The sequence below is a fragment of the Podarcis raffonei genome, chromosome 17 (genome assembly GCF_027172205.1).
Source record: "Podarcis raffonei isolate rPodRaf1 chromosome 17, rPodRaf1.pri, whole genome shotgun sequence".
Taxonomy (NCBI): domain Eukaryota; kingdom Metazoa; phylum Chordata; class Lepidosauria; order Squamata; family Lacertidae; genus Podarcis; species Podarcis raffonei.
In genome coordinates, this window is record NC_070618.1 from 572,074 (window position 1) to 591,138 (window position 19,065).

Consider the following 19,065-nt stretch of genomic DNA (forward strand, 5'->3'; position numbering starts at 1 on the left):
CAGCCCCGCCGCGCGCTTCGAGGGCGCACCAGAGCTGGAAACCTCCGGGCAGGGAGCGGGTGGCAGGAGGAAGGATCGGCGGAAAGGAGGACGGTCGCTTCTTCCAAGCAAGGGAGGGGAAGGGGGGCTGGGCTGGGGGGGAGCAGCCTCGGCTGCACTGCCAAAGACGAGCCGGAAGCGGGTTCCTGGTCGCCCCACCAGCTCCAGATCCCCAGAGCAGAATGGAAGTGCCTGCGCCTCCCGCGCACCCAGAACCAAACTTGGGCTGCTGCTGCTGCTGCTGCACCGAGATCACCAGCCGTAAAGGGGACCCCGCTGAGTCCAGTTTGGAAGACTCCGCAAAACAAAGCAAAATACCTCCTGGGTACCACCACTCCGCCTCCAATCCATCGCCTTCATTTCAGCCCCAGGAGGGCTGGAGAGATGTTTTGCTGCTGCGAGTTTGAGAAATACTTTGCTAGTCTCGTCCCTTGAGAGAGATCTCCACCAGGAGATTCCAGGGAACTTTCTTTCTCCCCATCTCCCGCGAGATGCTCCAGCCAGTGCCATGATCTGCCTCTCCCCGGTGAATCCAGCAGGTTTCTTCGGAGAGCACCCAGACTAGCCTTGAGAGGAGTCAGAAGGGGGCTAGCATAGCCTTGGAGACTTCTATGACCCATGTATTGAAGCAGGGGTTTGCTGGGCTCCTGGGTTGCACCACATTATTGTGTTTTATTATTTATTTGTGCTTAACTTAATATTTTATTGATGGATTCTCTGTTTCTAATGATGTATTTATTTGTACAGTATTTGTTGCATGTTGCATATTAAGCGATATATCACTGTTATCAATGATGATTGTTTTCTGAGATGGGGGGAGGATTTCCTCCTAAGGCCTTGGGTCATGGGCAGGTGCCCTGGGCTGTCAATACAGCTGCGCAGAGTGGCTGGGGAAACCCAGCTGGATAGGTGGGGTATAAATTATTATTATTATTATTATTATTATTATTATTATTATTATTATTATATCACAGCCAAACACCCCTGACCCACCTGTCAGCTCCTTGGTATTCTGAAGAACCATGTAAGGGTAGACCAGTGACTAGAGAGTAAATGGTAAAAGACTCATTACAAATATGACCAAGCACACATGGGAATCCAACTGCAGCAGCCAGTAAACTCTCCACTTTTATTTCTACCCAAAAATCCCATCTCCAAGGTTTACACAGGTAAACGTGTAAGGTTGCATAATATATAAAGCAGGACATGTACAGGCTTAGGAGAGGTAAAAGGGAAAGGACCCCGGGATGGTTAAGTCATGTCAAAGGTAACTATGGGGTGCGGCGCTCATCTCGCGTTTCAGACCAAGGGAACTGGTGTTTGTCTGCAGACAGCTTTCCGGGTCATGTGGCCAGCAGGACTAAACCGCTTCTGGTGAAATGGAACACCGTGACATAAGCCAGAGCGCACAGAAATGCCGTTTACCTTCCCACTGGAGTGGTACCTGTTTATCTACTTGCACTGGTTGCTGCTAGGCTGCTGCTGCTGCCCCGAGATCACCAGCCGAAGCTGCCAGGCTGGCAGGAGCTGGGACAGAGCAACGGGAGCCCACCCCGTCACGGCGATTCAAACCACTGACCTTCCGATCGGCAAGCCCACGAGGCTCAGAGGTTTAGACCACAGCGCCACCCGCGTCCCCTTAGGAAGGGGATGACAGCTCAGTATCGACTGATGTTCTCAAATTCCACCAGGCAACTTCCCACTGCACACAGTGTACTATCGATTACAGCTCTCACCTGTCCTGTGCTCATTGTTTTGTGGGATTGTGTTGCCTTTTAAAGTCCGCTTCTTTTGTTCCAGCAGCTGAGGGAAAGCATCTGTTTGCTGTTGGGTGCACAATGGGTCCTCTTGGTACCTTGATAAAACACTTTGCAGCTGTGACTGGTTTTGTTTGTTTGTTTGGAAGGAAGGGGAAGCGAGCGCTGAGCAGCTTTGCTGCAAGGGAGGCAGGAGCTTCCCCATCAAATTGCACTTCTATAGCTGGCAATTCCAACTGGAGCTGGCTTGGAAACTGTTATTCTCAATCCAGCGCCTCAATTGCGGCTGAGATTGCTACATGCACAAGTGACTTAGTCACGGATGCCTATGTGACAATGCTTATATTATACACCAGTGACTGACATAATCAGCAATGATCATTTATGGGCACGATCCCATCAGTGAAACAAAGTCTCATCTCATAGTCTTGAGAACTTAAAAGATCAGCAAAATAGCACCTGTTAGAACCAACCAACATTCCCAAAACAACTCCCCCTCAGCTCCCAAGAAGCCCACATCACACTGTATTTGAGGTTTAAACAATATTTGCTTTTTCAAAAGTAAAGACTTCGTGTTCATATTTCAGCTTTGGGAACTTAAAAAGCAAATGCAATTGCCCTCTTGTAATATGCTGCTTCCTTCACCACAGCTCTATTAATAGAGGTTTTTTACATAAAACAAAGCAAGTTGTGTTGTGTATACTGCACATTATTCGAGAGCTGAATTACCTCCAGTCCTCGATGGCATGACAGACAGAGCTGAAAAATTATCCCCATCTATCTTTAATCATCCCTTTTTCAAATTACACAAGACTCATCTTAACAGGCCCAACTATAAATTACTGTGTGCCAAAGGAGGAGATATCCTATCAGCTTGATCATTAATAAAAGTTATAAAGATGTATCACTACACATTAAAGCTTTAAAGATGTACCACTGCTTATTAAAATTACCTACACTCACACTGCTCCTCGTAGTTTTGTAGGTTTTTTCTCCCACAGCAATCTGACATGCATATATATATGTAAAGGTAAAGGGACCCCTGACCGTTAGGTCCAGTCGTGGCCGACTCTGGGGTTGCGGCGCTCATCTCACTTTATTGGCCGAGGGAGCCGGCGTACAGCTTCCGGGTCATGTGGCCAGCAGGACTAAGCCGCTTCTGGCGAACCAGAGCAGCGCATGGAAATGCCGTTTATCTACTTGCACTTTGACGTGCTTTCGAACTGCTAGGTTGGCAGGAGCAGGGACCAAGCAATGGGAGCTCACCCCGTCGCAGGGATGCGTACCGCCGATTTTCTGATTGGCAAGCCCTAGGCTCTGTGGTTTAGACCACAGCGCCACCCGCGTCCTGCGTATATATATTCCTTTCCAGTATTTTTGCTATTACTTCTTGTCCCATTATATCCCCTTCTACGTTAATGCATTATTTTCGTCCTTCGATATAAATAAGAGCGCTATCACTGATCCCTCGCCACATGTCTAACTAGTGCTTCTCACGTTTCGGGTGTAGTAACTTGCTTCCCTAGCACCATCTTCTCATTAGACTAAGCCATTCTTTTCATTACATTGTTTTGTTGTATTGCTAATTGCAGAGAAAAACGTTTTCAGAAATAACTTTAACTGTTCCTCGTAATCTAACCTACTTACCGTGGCTACTCCTCTGCTCAAAAGCACACATGGAAGGACTTTGTTGACTTATCTACTAGGGATCTTAAGATGCCTCTGACAAACTGCAGATCATCTACTCGTTAAGCCACTTTATTATTAGGAAATGTGATCTATTCCTTTCTGGTCCCCTGAGCTTCCCAGTCTCCTGAAATATTTAACGTCCATTTTTGCTGAATACAAGCAGGTGTTCGGCTCCCCGGTTACCTCCTCTGAATCATTCAGAGATCTGCTCACAGTGTGAAGAGAAAAATCTACTCTGCTTGTTTCTTGTTCTGCAGCACATGCAACACCACACTCAGCAAAGCAGGGAGATGTATCTCTCTTTTGATTCACCGGGGAAAAACCTCAACACTGGAATTAATGTTAGCAAGACAGTATTACAAATCTATCACTTCTACCTGACACGGTAATATGGCAACCATAAATTTAAAGATTTTTTTTTAAACCCACAACTGATCAAATCCCATAGGTTGGCAATAATTAAAAGAGGTAAGAGGTATAGTGAGAGCAGGGTGCTGATAACGCCAAGATTGAAGGCTGGATCCCTGTGTGGGACAGCTGCAGATTCCTGCCTTGCAGGGGTTGGACTAGATGATCCGCAGGGTCCCTTCTAACTCTACAGTTCTACGATTCCCTCCCAGTCCTTGTTTCTTTAAAAGTTAGTCAATCCAGGTGGCTGCACTTTTGAATAGAAGAATGGGGAGGTAGGTACAGTGGTACCTCAGGAAGCGAACGGGATCCGTTCTGGAGCCCCGTTTGCATCCCGAACGGAACGCAAGATGCGACAACGCATCTGCGTGTGCTGCGTCTCGCTGCTTCCGTGCATGCGCATGAAGTCATTTTGAGCATCTGCGCATGCGCGAGCGGCAAAACCCGGAAGTAATGCGCTCCGTTACTTCCGGGTTGCCGCGGAGCGCAACTCGAATGCGCTCAACCCGAAGCGCATTGAACTCAAGGTATGACTGTATATTCAATAAGGTACATCCATATTATGCTCCATGCAAGATTAATGTTGTATGTAGCCATCTGTTCCTATTAGGTAACAACCGTTTCTGATTTTTCTTACTCAACCTGTTGATCTAGATGGGTCCTCAAAACATCTTACAAAAAAGAAGATTGAAATGCAACTTGCCTAAAGGTTGCTTCTAAGTCTTCTGATCTGTAGCACTGCTTTGGAGTACCTCGACTGACCCACCACACAAATTCCAGGCCTTATGAGGACATTGTGGCCATTTTCATTGCTATTCTCCCCAGTTACTTCTGTTGAACTGCAGGCACGGTTCTGTAATCTATATTCCCTTGTGCTTATGACTGCAAAGTGCTTTCATGGTCCGGGGGCAGAGCAGATGTGGGTGGGAGAGGCGTAGCCACTGACTTAAAAAAAACAACCAAGGACAAAATCTTCTTTATTTTTGAAAATGCAAAATAAATGGTAAGTTGGCAATATGGCAAGCAAACAAGCATGCTGCTAAAACCTGTAGGACTTAAATAATGTAAGAAGAGAAAGCCTAGCCTAGCCTAATCACAGAAGAATTGCTGAAGGATAGAAGGAAGTATAATTATTAGTTCTCTTCGCTGTGGAAGGTGCAGATCAGCTTCCATACCTGCAATTGGATTTGTTTTCTGGAAGCTTGTCTGAAGAAGTAAGCCAAATAGAACTGACAAAAGATTAGGTTGTTGAACTTAGCAATAAAGCAAAAATCAGTTGATTTACTTCAGCCTACCTGCCTTGTGGCTGAACTTTCACAGCTATTTAATTTGTCTTGCTGCTTTTCATTTCCTTGACACTCGCTGCATCTATGAAGGCTCCTCCACAAGCCAGCCCTACACATGTAGGCTAGCAATTTTTTGTAGATCTAATTATATTGCAAGGGCCTAGTTGCAAAAAGAGTAGTAATTTTATCAGTTGCAGTCTTAACTACACTTAACAAGGGGGTGACACCCAGAGCTCTTAGTAGTTCCTATTTCTGAAGGGACATAAGACTGCACTGCAAGTTAGTTTGGTCCCTCTGGGAATGTATGCACCCATTTTAGGCCTAGCTAAATTTATACTTTATTTTTAGACTGAACCAAAATTTGAATTCAGTAAAGAAACTTTTATAGAGAATGTAAACAATTAGCAAACTAATTTCTTCAAACGGCAATCTTTATGTAGCCAAAACACTTCTATCCACATACAAGACAAAAGTGCCATTGAGCTTTGGGAACCCTAATCTTTGCATAAACAAGAGAAAAATTCAAAAACATTGGGGGGGGGGAACAGATCAGCGAGGGCTGAGCATGCTCAGTTGTCATGCAATGCTGGCTGACTACTGGAAGGGTTGGGGAGGGGGACAGAAATAAGAAAAAAACAGGGTTCATAAGGAACATATGTTCTAAAATGGGGCATGGCTGGCTTGCTAGGACACCAAAGAAGAGAACTCTACACATCAAAGTTGTGTTGCAAGCCCACATGTATTGAAACAATGCTTTTAAATATACTGTACAGCCGTACCTTGATTTTTGAAGGGCTACTTGAACATTTTGGCTCCCGAACGCCACAAACCCGGAAGTTACTGTTCCGGTTTGTGAACTATTTTTGGAAGCTGAATGTGCAATGGGGCTTCTGTGGCTTCCGATTGGAACTATCCTTTCACCACAAGAAATCATTGTGTGAGCTTCCACTAGCCAGACTCTTAGCTGAATCCATCCCAAACACTGGAACACCAGCCAAGCTATTTGACACTTCTCCCCACAAACAAAAAGAAGATATTTTAAAATTATAGTATAAATTACACACTGGGGGAGGTGGGTGTTTTGCAGCACACATATCCAGGTACAATTATTTCACATAAGGGCAAAACAGACACTTAAGAGTCAGGTGCAAGTTTTAAATTATTATTTGATTTAGTGTTCAAAAGCTCCTTAACAATTCATAATGACATACTTTTAGAAATACAGAACTTTGCATATCTAGCAAAGTGAAGTTATACAAACACAAGGCACCTTTAAAACTTGGTAAAGCAAATATAAGGCACATGATTACATTTAACGAGAGAATTAGGTGAAAACTCTGGATCAGAGTTCACTGTGCAATCAAGCATGCTAGATAAACAAGCAACGTAGTTTGACTGGAAAGTTTTTTGAAGATGGGAATTACTTTTAAACCACACCACGCTCCAGCTCATCTGTTTGAAGTGTCCAAGGAGCTTTTTCAAGCAGTGAAAAACATCTTACTGGTGCAGTTTAAGATGATTAAAATGACTCTTTGAAGTCAGTAACAAAGCAGTACTGTAAGGATTAAGTTTCATTACTTCCCATCGGTTAAATCCCTCCCATTCATTGCCACTAACTAAAGAGGACCAAGATCTCCCTCTTGCCAAGCCATCCACATAAGCTTTCAATAAAAAGAGAAAAAGATCAGGAAGGCCATTCAGAGCCCCATGAGAAAGTGCATGAGGACCTTTGAAGGGATACTGAAAGATTCTGCAAATCCTGCAAATCCTAACCAGAGAGAGAAGCAGGAAGACTGGAAACTGTAGAAATTGCTTCCAGTCAAGTAGCTATTTTGTCCTCAAAGCCTTCCCTACTGATCTTAAAACATTACACTTGCATTTATAAACAGCCCATCTGTTGTTTTTTTGGCTAAAGATATGGCAGGAGGAAGAAACAGCAGGAAAAATGGAATTATTTATTCACTTTCAGGGTTAGCTGAAATGAGAACAGTAGCTAAAGCAATGAGAATGCTTTGATGAAGGCTAAAAATGCCTGTTTGGTAGTGAAGATTCATAAAAACAGCAGCTTTAGCTAGTATTCTGAACACCAAATCAGAATAATCTCACATATTAAGGGTTGGAAAGGAAAGTATATACTCTCTATACTTATTTTCAAAGATGCTAGAAAATTCATCAAGATAGACTGGAGGTAAGAAGTGCACCTGGGTGGGGCTAACAGTATGTATCAAACATTTTTTTTACTTCATTTATTCAGAGATTCAATCCTACATAAGAACCACTAATAAGGAAACACGCTGACAAGTCATAGCTCAAGCGACAAGATTTAATTTGGTATTGCTGCTATGAAGTTGTGGGGGTTTTTCCCTGTATGTTATTGAACTAGAGGTAGGGTGATTTGATTTATTTTCTAATACGTATATCCTGCCTTTCTTCCATGGAATCGAAGGCTAAAGGAAGCAGGGAAGAGGTGGGTAGAAACAGAACTGCATGCAGATCCAAACTTTATCACAAGCAACTAGACTCTTCCTAATAGCCCTGTCTACAGGAGCAGGAGGAGGATTCCCTTCTCACCCAACTGCTCTATGCCAAGGGCTTTTCTAGATGTGATTTCTTCTCCAAGCCCCGGTACCCAATCCAAATGTAATTCCTCAAAACAGTGTTTCCATTGCAAATAGATAACTTTTCTCAGCATTAGCCCACAATACTAAATTCATTGTTCAAAAAATGAACTCTCTGAGCGGCGAAAGCAGAAAATCTTGAGAAAAGTCACTGTGGATCTTCAACAAAAACAAGTGACAGAAACAGGTAAAAGGTGTGCGAAAACACCTGTCACTTGAGAGGAGCAGCACATCCTTTGAACTTACAGATCTCTTGAAACTGAGTGCTGTGTGACGTTGGCAACTGTTAGAGCTAGCGGTATCTCTAGTGATCAATGAAAATTCCTATCTGTCTGTTACTCTGTAGAATTAAAAAAAAAATACTTTTAAAAAATCTTCTACAGAGGCTAGACACTTGACTACTGTACATGATAGAATCTCCGACAGTGACAGATAAGGACAGAAGTGGGCAAAATCCACAGGAAGCCAAAACTAATATGAGAAAGACAAACTGAGTTGCCTTGAAGGGAACAGGGAACATTGTAGTATTGGTAGAAACGCCTGACTCTTCAGAGTTATATAGCTACAAGGCATCATATTATTGTAACCACCGAAGTTTATGACGTAGCTGTGCTCTTTGAGCAAATATTGTCGAAAGCATAAAATTCTTAAAGAATGGCACCTGTGTGTGTAAGAACCAAGTTGGAAGTAAAGGATTAGTTTGCAATTTACTAGTTAGTTACACTTTTGCTTCAGATGGACTTAGACCAGGGCAAGTAATTCTTGGACCACAAATTATCACAGATAGTGATGTAGCAACTGTAACAAAAAGGAGAAAGTCCAAAGAAGGCACTAATGCTGTAGTGCAAAGCAGTGTAATATAAAGAAAAGCATAGTTCTGTTGATAGAGCAGAACACCTGGTTATAGGCAGTGAACCCAGCCAAAGTAGTATCAAAATTAAGATATTTCTGTACTTTGGAGGAATGTTGTTAAAAATAAAGACCAAGCACTCCCACTGAGAGAGAGAAATGTTCAAGTATGGCAGATGCACTGCTAGCACTCTTTCCACCCGGCACTATCATATCATTATTTGTTTTATCACAGTGACAAAGATCAGTCCACTTCATCCTTAGTCTCAGTCCTGAAGCACTCAAAGCACCCGCTGAAAAGTCCTGAACCCTAGAATTATTTCCCCAATAGCATTACCTTCAAAGGTTCCTGTGTCAATTTCCACCCAAATGCACCAAGTAACTTTAGCCTCTCAGGACACACGGCCCCAACTATTCTGTTTGGCCCCCCACATTTCTATGAGCCACAAAGCGGAGACAGGTCAGGGTAAGGTTCCTAGGATGTCTCTTGTGCAGCACCAGACACTGTAGCTCCACAACTGCTTTTCTTAATACGATTCGCATCTAGTCTTTTCCTTCCTTCTCCTAGCCAAGAAGAACTTTCTGCATCCTGCGCGCTGCAACAATGGCTTCGTCTTCTGAATCGGACTCACTCTGGGAAGTGGAACTCTGAGATGCAGAACTGCAGGGGGAAGAGCACTCGGGAGAACACAGGTAGTGCATCAGAGGAAGGCGGTACTTCCCACAGAAGTCCACAAATTTGATTTGTCGGACACAGCTGTCAAAATAGACTCCTATGGGCAAAAGAAACGTAGTTTAAGACAACAAATGCTTTCGTATTTATAGTTAAAGTGTGCATGTATCTTATTTGTATAATTCCTATGCAATATTCAGCTGTGTCCAGTCAGCACAAGGAATTCCATTAGCACAAGGGGACTTTCCCCCTCTTCTTCCCTTGCATCCGCCCCAAATCTGTTCCTAAGGGTTAGGGGGAACCCCCTTAACAGATTGAAGGGGTGCCCAGGGGAAGGGGGGAAGTCCTACTGCACAAGCGAAATCTTTGTGCTGATTACACATTACTGTCCTCAGTGCTATTTTAGATGAAACCCTAATTATCTGTCTGCAAAAGGCACTAACAAACAGGAAAACCCGGTTGCTGATTTAGGCTGTCTCTGGTTTTAAACTGATGGGCCAGAAAGCAGAAGTGGGTTATGACCCATCCTAACTAGGTTGAATTAGTGGCACCGTTCTCTTTTTCCCTCTTGAGGATGGGAAGGTATTTTGAAGAAACAGGTGAAGGGCTACTACTGACTGCCAACTGCTGCACTAGGTGGACCCACGACAAAAACAAATCCTACTAGGAAGTAGGAGAAAAACAAATGGGGAAGAGACAGAGATGGAGAAAGGTAGATGTAAACAGTAAAATAAATAAAGTCCCATGGTGCATGTTGCAGTTAACCACTGTTGACACAATTCTATTCAAGTCTACTCTTCACTTCATTGGGGCTTATTCACAGGTAAATGTGTATAGGGCTGCAGCCTAAGTCTCTGTTCTGAAAAGGTTGATGACTCCTTTCCTAAATGAACTGAAGTTCTCACAGTTCTGATTTAACACCTATTTCTCCAAATTATCTTCCAGAAAAATTATTTTTTTTCTGGGCAAGAAAAATGCAAGGTTGCCTTACTGAAAGCTGAGGGCTAGTTTGTTAAGTTCCGTGGACCCTCCAGATACAAACTTAATTCGTTCCGGGAGTCCGGGCATACCCTGAAAAGTCTGCAACATGAGGAGCTGCTTCTGCACATGCATGCGGCACGAAGAGCGTGCGGCGAAACCCAGAAGCGCGTTGGCAACCCGAAAGTTATGTTACCCGACGGTAATGTAACCCGAGGGTCCACTGTGCAGACAGGGATATATTTTGTACTAGTCTTTAAATTGCTATGCCCTAATATTAAATAAAATTGACTGAGTAACCTCACATGTGAAAAGCAAGTTAGTTCCTCATGTGTCAGCTTTAGAAATAAACCTGAGCAATTTGGGCACTAAGTCAAGTCAAGGCTGGGCTTTGCATGTCATCCAAAACTTATGATTAGCAGAAGCTGTAGCCAAGGTTTGCTCTTGAATGTGGCTCCTGGTCACTAAGGAAAGTGTGTAACTACGACAACATGCTTGATCAAACCTTAGGTTGGCTTATCATGGCAGTAAAAAGGAACGGGGAGGAAGAAAGTGGCTGTGAGTACTTGTGCAGGAAGGCAGGAGGAATGTCCCACAAGAACAGGGAATAGGGCATACCTCCACATTTAGGGTTGGGGCAGTTGCTGGCTAGGCTCAAATAGCGGAGGAGATTCCCAGGGAGGTCACTAGGAACATAGGGAACATTGCGGGTTTTAATGGTGCGTCCAGCCAGTTCTTGGAGACTTGGAGGATTGTAGGTCAAGTCACGGACAAATCGTACAACCAATGGGTTCCCACGCAAGCTCAATTCTTCAAGATGAACCAGATTGAGGATTTCCCGAGGAAGGTATGTCAGCAGGTTATTGTGGAGGCTAAGGGAGCGCAAGGAATGCAACCTGGAAACCAAACATCAGAAAACCTGGGGTAAGGCAATACCATAATTCCAGTCCTCCGGGCCCTCTTTCCCTTACACTTTCCATAGGAGAGCCTAAGTTTCCTAGATTAGACCTTGAAAATTCCTTTCAAGAACCCAAACATATGCAGTATGTTTAAAGCGCTTTGTATGTTCGAAGGGCATTGGATTGCTGCTTTGATCCAATGGCTTACATCCTGGTTTTTGCTGCTGTGATAACCTCACTTCAAACTTCAGATCATACATAACGCTTTTCCCTTCACAGGTCTGCATGAGATTATTTCCAAACCATTCAAAGATGTCAAAATAACATGGCTGATACAGCATGCAAAACTGCATAGACAAACAGCCCTAAACAGACTAATGAGAAATCCAAAGCAGACAACTGGATGCATGATCCAGTACTGCCATTTTTGCGTAAATTTAACAGTACACATCAATGTGATTAAGCTGCATGATTTCATTTAGAGACTTTTCCTATAGCACACAAACTGCATGCAGATTGTCATATGACACAACTGCACAATATGTTTTGCGACATAAGCATGCTGTGAAGCCACAGCTAATCACAACTGGCTTGTACATACAACAAAACACCTTGCATGCTTCTTCCTACACACAAATACCTGCTGAAGCAGGAGTTACCAGGTTCTGAAGAGCTAAATATATTCAAAACAGTTCAATTGCTCAAAATACTCACTGTGCCAACTGAGGGGGAATACTCTGTATCTTGTTGTCACACAGGACTAGGTAATTGAGTAAAGGCAGATTAGCCAACTCTGGTGGAATCGAAGTAATGAAGTTTCCTCCAAGGTACAAAAACTCCAAACTGGAAGACAAAGAGAAAAGTGACACAAAAAGTTTATAGTAATGATTTCTCTCAGCTCAGAATTTCAATTCACAATACAACCCACTTATGGAAAGAACACGGTGCAAAGGACCTGTACGGTCCGGAAGAAATATCAACAACCTCAGATATACAGATGACACAACCTTGATGGCAGAAAGTGAGGAGGAATTAAAGAACCTTTTAATGAGGGTGAAAGAGGAGAGCGCAAAATATGGTCTGAAGCTCAACATCAAAAAAACGAAGATCATGGCCACTGGTCCCATCACCTCCTGGCAAATAGAAGGGGAAGAAATGGAGGCAGTGAGAGATTTTACTTTCTTGGGCTCCATGGTCACTGCAGATGGTGACAGCAGCCACGAAATTAAAAGACGTCTGCTTCTTGTGAGGAAAGCAATGACAAACCTAGACAGCATCTTAAAAAGCAGAGACATCACCTTGCCATCAAAGGTCCGTGTAGTTAAAGCCATGGTTTTACCAGTACAGTGGTGCCTCGGGTTAAGTACTTAATTTGTTCTGGAGGTCCGTTCTTAACCTGAAACTGTTCTTAACCTGAAGCACTATTTCTGGGTTAGCGGAGTCTGTAACCCGAAGCATCTGTAACCCAAGGTACCACTGTAGTGATGTATGGAAGTGAGAGCTGGACCATCAAGAAGGCTGATCGCCAAAGAATTGATGCTTTTGCAGGGGGGTTGGACTCGATGGCCCTTGTGGTCTCTTCCAACTCTATGATTCTATGATTCTATGAAATGTGGTGCTGGAGGAGACTCTTGAGAGTCCCATGGACTGCAAGAAGATCCAACCTCTCTATTCTGAAGGAAATCAGCCCTGAGTGCTCCCTGGAAGGACAGATCGTGAAGCTGAGGCTCCAAGACCTTGGCCACCTCACGAGAAGAGAAGACTCCCTGGAAAAGACCCTGATGTTGGGAAAGATGGAGGGCACAAGGAGAAGGGGACGACGGAGGACGAGATGGTGGGACAGTGTTCTCAAAGCTACCAACATGAGTTTGACCAAACTGCGGGAGGCAGTGGAAGACAGGAGGGCCTGGCGTGCTCTGGTCCAGGGGGTCACGAAGAATCGGACACGACTAAACAACAACAGCCATTGATGGCTATGTCTCATACAGGAGCAGAAGGAAAACTGGTGCGCTCAGAACCTCCTTCTGGGAAGCCTCTGGCTGGTGTTGCTGGGAGCAGGCTTTGAAAGCCTCTTTTCTTTTTTAACAAATAGTTTTCATTGAAGATTTTTTGTGTGATCACAGAATTCTAGTTAGGAGGGACCATGAGGGTCATCTAGTCCAACCTCCTGCCATGCCCAGCCTTTTGCCCGATGTGGGGCTTGAACCCCCAGCCTGGCATGCTCTGGTCCAGGGGGTCCTGAAGAGGCCGACACGACTGAACAACAGAGCTGCCAAGCGTCCCTTCTTTGGCGGGACAGTCCCTCATCCCAGCGCCACGTCCCGCCGCTGCCCCTTCTGGATGGTGTCCCTTAAATAAGCCCCTGAAGGCAATGGGGCCCTTGATATCTCCAGCTGTCCTTTGTCAGCAACAAATTGTGGCTGTTTCTTGTGTTGAATAGATGCTCTGTGGTAATTGATGGACCTCATAGGGATCTCAAGCCATTTGCAGGCAACAAAATATGTATTTTGTCCAAGTCCTTGTTGCTCCCTTATTTCCAAACCTGCAAGTTGGCAGCTCTGCTGAGCAGCCGCCCCCCCCCCCCCACTATTCTCTGGCTCTCCTTTCTCCCTCGAGGGCCGAGCCCTCCGGCCCCCGCCGGCCCCTCCGGCCTCACCTGCTGAGCTGCTGGATGGCGGGCGGGATGCCCTGGAGGCGGTTGCTGCCCAGGCTGAGGCTCCGGAGGCGGCGCAGGCCCAGCAGCGCGCCCGGCACTCGCGTGAAGCGGTTGCCGCTGAGGTTGAGGACGCGCAGGCTGCGGGCGAGCGGGGCGCCGGCCAGGCCCTTGGGCAGCGAGCCCTCGGCGCCCAGCCGGTTGTTCTTGGCCAGCAGCGTGTGCAGCCGCGGCAGCTCCAGCAGCTCCGCGCCCAGCGCCGCCAGCCCCGTCCCGCTCACGTCCAGCACCTCCAGCGCCGGGAAGCGGCGGCCCAGACCCGACGGCAGGCCGCCCTCCGCGGACAGCCAGGACGCCGGCGGCGCCAGGCGGCGGGTCGGCGACGCGGCAGCAGCACCCGAGGCCTCCGCCGCGGCCTCCTCCTCCTCCTCGGCCTCGCAGGCGCCCGCCTCCGCCTCCGCCTCGGCCCGGCCCGGCCGCGCCGCCATCGCGCTCCGTCTGAGGAGGAGGAGGAGGAGGAGGCGGCCCCGGAACCTGCGCGCCTCGCCCGCCACCCGCTTCCGTCCTCGGCGCCGCGGGCCTTGCACAGCTTCCCGGGCGGCCCTCGGGAGGGATTGCTCCTCAAGTTTATCCACCGCTTGAATGTAAAGCAGAATAAGAAGGGCTGCTCGCCTTCATCAAAAGCAGAATAAAAAGTGCTGTTAGCCGCCCTGAGCCCGCTTTGGCTGGGGAGGGCGGGAAATAAATAAAATCTATTGTTGTTATTATTATTACGCCTCAAAAGTGCTGTTCAAAAAGATGAAACGGTGAAATGGAGGGAAATCGGCAATGCTTTAAAAGCAGCAGAAGTTAAAATGCTGAAACAGATGATGATTTTATTACTACTACTACTACTACTAATTATTATTATTATTATTATTTCTACAAACCTGCCTATCTATTTTCTGTCTACCTACCTGTTTCTCTCATTTGTCTATTTATTTCATAAAATTTACACACCATTGTAAAACAACACCTTCAAAGCAGTTTACAAAAAGACAAAACAGTGAAACTGAGGGAAATCCACAACGTTCCTTTAAAAACGGAGCAGAAGTTAAAATACTGAAACAGATGGTGATTTTATTATTACTGTTATTACTACTATTTATTATTATTATCATTATCATCATCATTTCTACAAACCTGCCTACCTATTTATTTTCTGTCTACCTACCTGTTTCTCTCATTTATCTATCTATTTAATAAAATTTATACACCATTGTAAAACACCACCACCTTCAAAGCGGTTTGTTGTTGTTGTATTTAGTCATTTAGTCGTGTCCGCCTCTTCGTGACCCCCTGGACTAGAGCACGCCAGGCACTACTGTCTTCCACTGCCTCCCGCAGTTTGGTCAAACTCATGCTGGTAGCTTCGAGAACACTGTCCCACCATCTCGTCCTCTGTCGTCCCCTTCTCCTTGTGCCCTCCATCTTTCCCAACATCAGGGTCTTTTCCAGGGAGTCTTCTCTTCTCATGAGGTGGCCAAAGTCTTGGAGTCTCAGCTTCAGGATCTGTCCTTCCAGTGAGAACTCAGGGCTGATTTCCTTCAGAATGGAGAGGTTGGATCTTCTTGCAGTCCATGGGACTCTCAAGAGTCTCCTCCAGCACCAGAATTCAAAAGCATCAATTCTTCGGCAATCAGCCTTCTTGATGGTCCAGCTCTCACTTCCATACATCACTGCTGGGAAAACCAGACCTTGAACTATACCTTTGTTGGCAAGGTGATGTCTCTGCTTTTTAAGATGTTGTCTAGGTTTGCCATCGCTTTTTTCCCAAGGAGCAGGCGTCTTTTAATTTCGCGGCTGCTGTCACCAAAGCGGTTTACTGCTGTCAAAACTGCTGTCAAAGCGGTTTACAAAAAGACAAAACAGTGAAACTGAGGGAAATCCACAACGTTGCTTTAAAAACGGTGCAGAAGTTAAAATGCAGAAACTATTATTTTATCTACCTGCTTATCTATTTATGGTCTACCTTCCTACCGATTTGTTTTTCTCTGTTTTTCCTATAAAATTGGTACGCTGCTTCATTGCAAAACAACACTGCCCCAAAGCAGTTTCCAAAAAGATAAAATGGTGGATCATCGAATTAGAGATTTGTAGAATTGGAAGGGGCGGTGAGTGTCATCTACGGTAGTTCAACCCCCTGCATAAATGAAAATATATGAGTGTCATCTGTGCACTTCCCTCGCCAGATGCAACCTTGAACTTGGCCCGGCAGCAAATCAGCAAACAGTAGAGCTATCTGAGCCCAGGTGTTTTATGCTGACAAGATCTCACTCTTGCCAGCAGTTGTGCTGTAGCATTCTGCACTAACTGCAGCTTCTGAATCAAAGATAAATTATTATATATTTATTTATACCCTCCCAAAAAAGACTCAAGGATTACAGATAAAAATTTAAAACATGCCGATTAAAAACATAGGGGGGATCATTCAAAAACAAACATAGAATTAAAACTATGTGTGTATGCGCGCGCGCACACACACACACACCCCGCACTTAGAACCATGCAAATAATTACAGCACCAGCCATTCCATTAAAAGATCTCAGATCCTTGTTGCCATAAGAAAGTCAATGCATTCCTGACATGGAGGGGGTGATGGGGCGGTGCTTAGTGATGGGAAGGCCTGGGAAAAACACGGAAGAATTAGGGGGGACTGTTCCCCCCCATTCTTTCCAAATGGAAACAAACGGCTTGGGGGTACAGGAAAAAAAATGGGTTTTCCCCAATTTTCCTGGGGTTTTTCCCCCAGACCTTCCCATCTCTAGTGGTGACTGGGCACATCAGACCGGAGGGGCCTGGCCTAGAGTATTCCCTGGCCTGCTCATTTTCCAGACACGGGGCTTGCTTTTTTGTCTGTTGGGTTTTGGTAGGAAGGAGCTAGATTCCATCACACCAGCTGCCCCCCCCCCCCGCAATCTGAAGTGCTAACGGCCCAAACACAGCTCCTGCCCCACCAAGACTTAGTCAGCTCCCACCTGCCTGCCTTGCTTACCACCAGCCCAGGTGGGTGGCACTACCTGCCAGGTTGCCCCTTTTCAGCATTGCCTTTGCAGAACTTGCCTGGGAGCAGGATGGGGACACAGCTAGAATTGGCTCAGCCTGTTATTGGCTCTGGTTCCACCTGCTGTTGGACTCCCTGCTTTCCACCCTAACAGGTAAAGGTAAAAGGACCCCTGACCGTTAGGTCCAGTTGTGGCAGACTCTGGGGTTGCGGCGCTCATCTCGCTTTATTGGCCAAGGGAGCCGGCGTACAGCTTCCAGGTCATGTGGCCAGCAGGACTAAGCCGCTTCTGGCGAACCAGAGCAGCGCACGGAAACGCCGTTTACCTTCCCGCCGGAGTGGTACCGATTTATCTACTTGCTCTTTGAGGTGCTTTCAAACTGCTAGGTGGGCAGGAGCAGGAGCCGAGCAACGGGAGCTCACCCCATTGCGGGGATTCGAACCACTGACCTTCTGATCGGCAAGCCCTAGGCTCAGTGGTTTAACCCACAGCGCCACCCACGTTCCACCCTAACAAGCCCAGCGGAAACCAGGCGGCCCTGCACTCAGGGTGTTGTCATCTAGCAAGTCAATGAGATTAGGCTGAAGGTTGTGGGGACCCAAGTGGATAAGAGTGATGCTGTGTTCTGACATGTGCAGTGGTGGAATGGTGAAAAGGGGTTGTCTCCCCAACGTGCCTTCATCATTTTACCGCCAGAAGTTCAATCAGATTATTTTCAAGGCAGCTTACAAGCAATAGGTTCTAGTAATGCAAAACAACAGTTCACACCCACCAGCCTTCTGACTCACAGGTGGGGCAGACCAAGCTGCGCTTCAGCTCTGAACTTTCAGGACAACTGGCAATTAAACCTGATTGCCCTCTTCAGTGTTGCAATTCGAAAGTAGACAGTTCTGAGGGAAATGAAGCCTTGGCCTGACTCAGGATAAGGAGGGTGGGGCACAGGGGTGGTGGAGTCCCTGCTTTGCACGCAGAAGGCGGCAGGTTCAATCTGCAACATCTCTAGTTAAAAGGATCAGATGGGAGGAAGATGGCAAATACCCTCACCTGAAGCCCAGGAGCTGGCTGGACCAATGGTCTGATTCACCCATCCTGTGTTGGGTGGATTCTAGCTTTATAGAAACACCCCTTTCTTTATTTTGCAGTTCGCTATTGGGTCACTCATGGATCTTGTTAAGTTTCTTCTTTGTTCGTAGCACGGCAGTTTGGGAAAGATCCATACTGTGAACTGTGCTTGTGTCTTCTGCATACCAGGCATGTGCCCCACCAACAAGCTATGGCTATGCATGTAGTACATTGGTGCTCCAGCTCTTGCACTAGCTCTCCATGGTCTTCTAGGTGTTGCTGAAGATGTTGGCATTGACCTATAAAGCTTGAAGTGACATACTTAAGATTTGTCCCCAGTTTCTCTTTTCCTAATCTATGGGATTTACCAAAACTTCTGTCTTCAGTGTACTATCTGTGCACCAAGTCTAAAATGGCAAACAACAGAGACACAACTCCATTTGCTCTGGAACTTCCTGCCCTGCGAAGACCCTAGCGGTTAAAATGGCACAGTAAAATGCCCTTAACTTCAGGCTGAAAGGGACAGCTAGTAGATTTTAAAGCTGTGGGATACTGGGGTTGTCTGTGCTTTCAGGAGATGGAATAAAGGTAAAGGTAAAGGGACCCCTGACCATTAGGTCCAGTCGTGGACGACTCTGGGGTTGCGGCGCTCATCTCGCTTTATTGGCCGAGGGAGCTGGCGTACAGCTTCCGGGTCATGTGGCCAGCATGACTAAGCCGATTCTGACGAACCAGAGCAGCGCACGGAAACGCCGTTAACTTTCCCGCCAGAGCGGTACCTATTCATCTACTTGCACTTTGACGTGCTTTCGAACTGCTAGGTTGGCAGGAGCAGGGACCGAGCAACGGGAGTTCACCCCGTTGCGGGGATTCGAACCGCCAACCTTCTGATCGGCAAGTCCTAGGCTCTGTGGTTTAACCCACAGCACCACCTGCGTGTAGACAAACAGCATGGTCATGGTTATTGGAATTTTAGAGTTAAGTATGCTTAAATCCCCTGAAATCATAGGCTTAAGTAAATCTATTGACTAGAACCTTTTGAGGGTTGTTGGATTTTAACATTTTTATAATCAACAATTCAATTAACCCTTCTCATTACAATTCCCCCC

At 46.0% G+C, this 19,065-nt stretch overlaps 1 protein-coding gene across 1 annotated transcript; it reads right to left on the reverse strand.

Annotated features, from left to right (window-relative positions):
• Window positions 1-8,958: 8,958 nt before the first annotated feature.
• LRRC58 (leucine rich repeat containing 58) lies at window positions 8,959-14,818 on the reverse strand. The gene is given in 6 exon segments (XM_053371837.1): window positions 8,959-9,419; window positions 10,916-11,193; window positions 11,911-12,039; window positions 13,853-14,401; window positions 14,403-14,466; window positions 14,806-14,818. Coding segments are annotated over 6 exon segments (1,242 nt in total). The 3' UTR covers window positions 8,959-9,210.
• Window positions 14,819-19,065: the final 4,247 nt, after the last annotated feature.